The following is a 247-nucleotide window of genomic DNA, read 5'->3' as shown; positions in this document are numbered from 1 at the left end:
CGTGCCCGGTGGCCACAGCGAAGAGGGAAGCGTTGGCGAAGGTGGCGGAGGCGAAGGTGTCACTCTCGGGGTCCCAGAGAGCACGACTGGCCACGCGCAGCCCCTGCCGCCCCGCCTGCCCCAGCACCACGCTGCACACCAGCTTGTAGCGTGGCGGTGCCAGGTCCTTGAGCTTCCCCCGCAGCCGCTCGGCCCGGCTCTGCGCCAGCTGCCCACCCGCGCCGGGCGTATAGGCCACGTCCTGCAG

The 247-nt window shown here is 72.5% G+C and overlaps 1 protein-coding gene across 1 annotated transcript in view; it reads right to left on the bottom strand.

The window, feature by feature from the left end:
• The window catches only part of TCTEX1D4 (Tctex1 domain containing 4), a 1,951-nt gene that overhangs the window by 219 nt on the left and 1,485 nt on the right, over positions 1 to 247 (bottom strand). Inside the window, 1 exon segment of the mRNA XM_025207164.1 lies at positions 6 to 241. Coding sequence (XP_025062949.1) covers positions 6 to 241 — 236 coding nt within the window.

Source organism: Alligator sinensis, unplaced genomic scaffold (genome assembly GCF_000455745.1).
Source record: "Alligator sinensis unplaced genomic scaffold, ASM45574v1 scaffold781_1, whole genome shotgun sequence".
NCBI classification, from domain to species: domain Eukaryota; kingdom Metazoa; phylum Chordata; order Crocodylia; family Alligatoridae; genus Alligator; species Alligator sinensis.
Note: the sequence above shows the minus strand (reverse complement) of the source record. Positions and strands in the feature narration are given on the sequence as shown.